This window comes from Pinus tabuliformis, chromosome 9, assembly GCF_031772625.1.
Source record: "Pinus tabuliformis cultivar Carrire ecotype Pingquan chromosome 9, CPIR1, whole genome shotgun sequence".
Classification (NCBI taxonomy): domain Eukaryota; kingdom Viridiplantae; phylum Streptophyta; class Pinopsida; order Pinales; family Pinaceae; genus Pinus; species Pinus tabuliformis.
In genome coordinates this window covers 570,227,189-570,228,595 of record NC_142307.1, presented here as the reverse complement: position 1 = coordinate 570,228,595, position 1,407 = coordinate 570,227,189, and the positions used below count along the sequence as shown (strand labels likewise).

The following is a 1,407-nucleotide window of genomic DNA, read 5'->3' as shown; positions in this document are numbered from 1 at the left end:
TAACAAAACAAAACACTTTGATTAAGATAGGTGATAAATTCTTTCCTTATATAACGAAGGATTCTATCAAAAATCTTACGGTAACTAAGGATTCTTTCCTTAGATCACTAAGGATTCCATCATAAAACAAAGTAAAATTAAGAAAAACAATAATTGTATTTGTTCACTGATTTATATGTTCCTTTTCTTGTTAGTTACAATAATAATAATAAAACCTAGGTACACATATACAACAAGGAGGCTATAAAACCTAGGTACACATATACAACAAGGAGGCTATAGTCCAGTAGACTAGTTCAGTTTTGTGGAGTTCTGTTGGATTTCTCTGTAATTGGTGATTGGTGGTTAAGTGTCTGTTCATCTACATATTCCACGGAAAACGAGGTTTTCCTGGAACCCAATAGAAGCCAGTCAGATTACGCAACAAAAACAGCAGCCCCTTTGGGTAAGATTCTCTGTTGCTTTCTCCCAAATGTTGCTGCAATACTGCTGCTGTAAGTCAGTAGAGAATCCTCCGCATCCGAGCCTCTCAAATTCCATGGCGTTTCTCTTCTTTTTGTTGGTCAATTTAATTCTATGTATCCTCCTCTCCGGATCCACACGCCCTCTCACTGTTACCTTCTTCTGCGTCACGTCCACCACATAGTCCAACAAATCTGCCCATCATCAAGGTTCATCCCCAACAAACGAACAGAATTAGAAATCATGCTCTTTAACTCTGAAAACAAATTCAAGATAAACCTAATATATACGAACAGTCGAAACAATATTCATGACCGCCCAAAGGAGCTTTGGACATAAATAATTAAAGATCGTTTCATTAATGTCAATCTGAACAACATACAGTCAATTTTGGAGAGCACTTTGCAGACTCTGTCGCGGCAATCTTGGCAACTCATATTAGCATTCAGAACAATCACCTGAACCTGCAATATAGTTTTTAATATCGTATAACACAGTTCAGATCATATATGGTATCTAAGCCGATTGGCAACGAGTATTATAAAGATATTAGTGGAGGAAATAAGGTTACCGCTGGCATTGTTAAGGCCTCAGCGGAGCGCAGCAGCTGAGTTGTTGGAGCCACTGGTGTTTCCGAGGCCCGGAGACAGAAGAGGGACATGATTGTCCAGCTGCAATGACAAGTTCTCGATCTGCCACTATTTTTGGATTTAATCGATAGGCCGCCTTATACTATATAGTAGGTAGGGAATGAGGATATTATGGGTGTTCTGTTCTTGCTGCAGGGCACGTTCGGTAAGTAGGTGATTTTGTTCATAAATATTATCGACACGCTTACAATTAGGTGTAATTAATTTAAGTGGAATTTTTTTTTGTAAGATGTTGATTGTTCTTGGTGATGTATCTTGGCTTTATATGGAGTTAAGACAGGTTACTTTCCAAGAG

At 38.3% G+C, this 1,407-nt stretch overlaps 1 protein-coding gene across 1 annotated transcript; it reads right to left on the bottom strand.

Moving 5' to 3' along the window:
* Positions 1-259: 259 nt before the first annotated feature.
* LOC149149815 (uncharacterized) lies at positions 260-1,153 on the bottom strand. The gene is made up of 3 exons (XM_089446120.1): positions 1,034-1,153; positions 845-926; positions 260-656 (listed from the first exon to the last, which is right to left on the bottom strand). Exons 1-3 carry the CDS (start codon positions 1,121-1,123, stop codon positions 412-414), a joined length of 417 nt encoding a protein of 138 aa, XP_089302246.1. The 5' UTR covers positions 1,124-1,153; the 3' UTR covers positions 260-411.
* Positions 1,154-1,407: the final 254 nt, after the last annotated feature.

What these genes read in the sequence shown, in the direction of transcription:
- LOC149149815 (XM_089446120.1), bottom strand. Translation starts at nt 1,123, where the DNA reads ATGTCCCTCTTCTGTCTCCGGGCCTCGGAAACACCAGTGGCTCCAACA. An exon ending in AGGCCTTAACAATGCCAGCG is followed by an intron (nt 927 to 1,033) that starts GTAACCTTATTT and finishes ACTATATTGCAG; the next exon opens with GTTCAGGTGATTGTTCTGAA. An exon ending in AGTGCTCTCCAAAATTGACT is followed by an intron (nt 657 to 844) that starts GTATGTTGTTCA and finishes GATGATGGGCAG; the next exon opens with ATTTGTTGGACTATGTGGTG.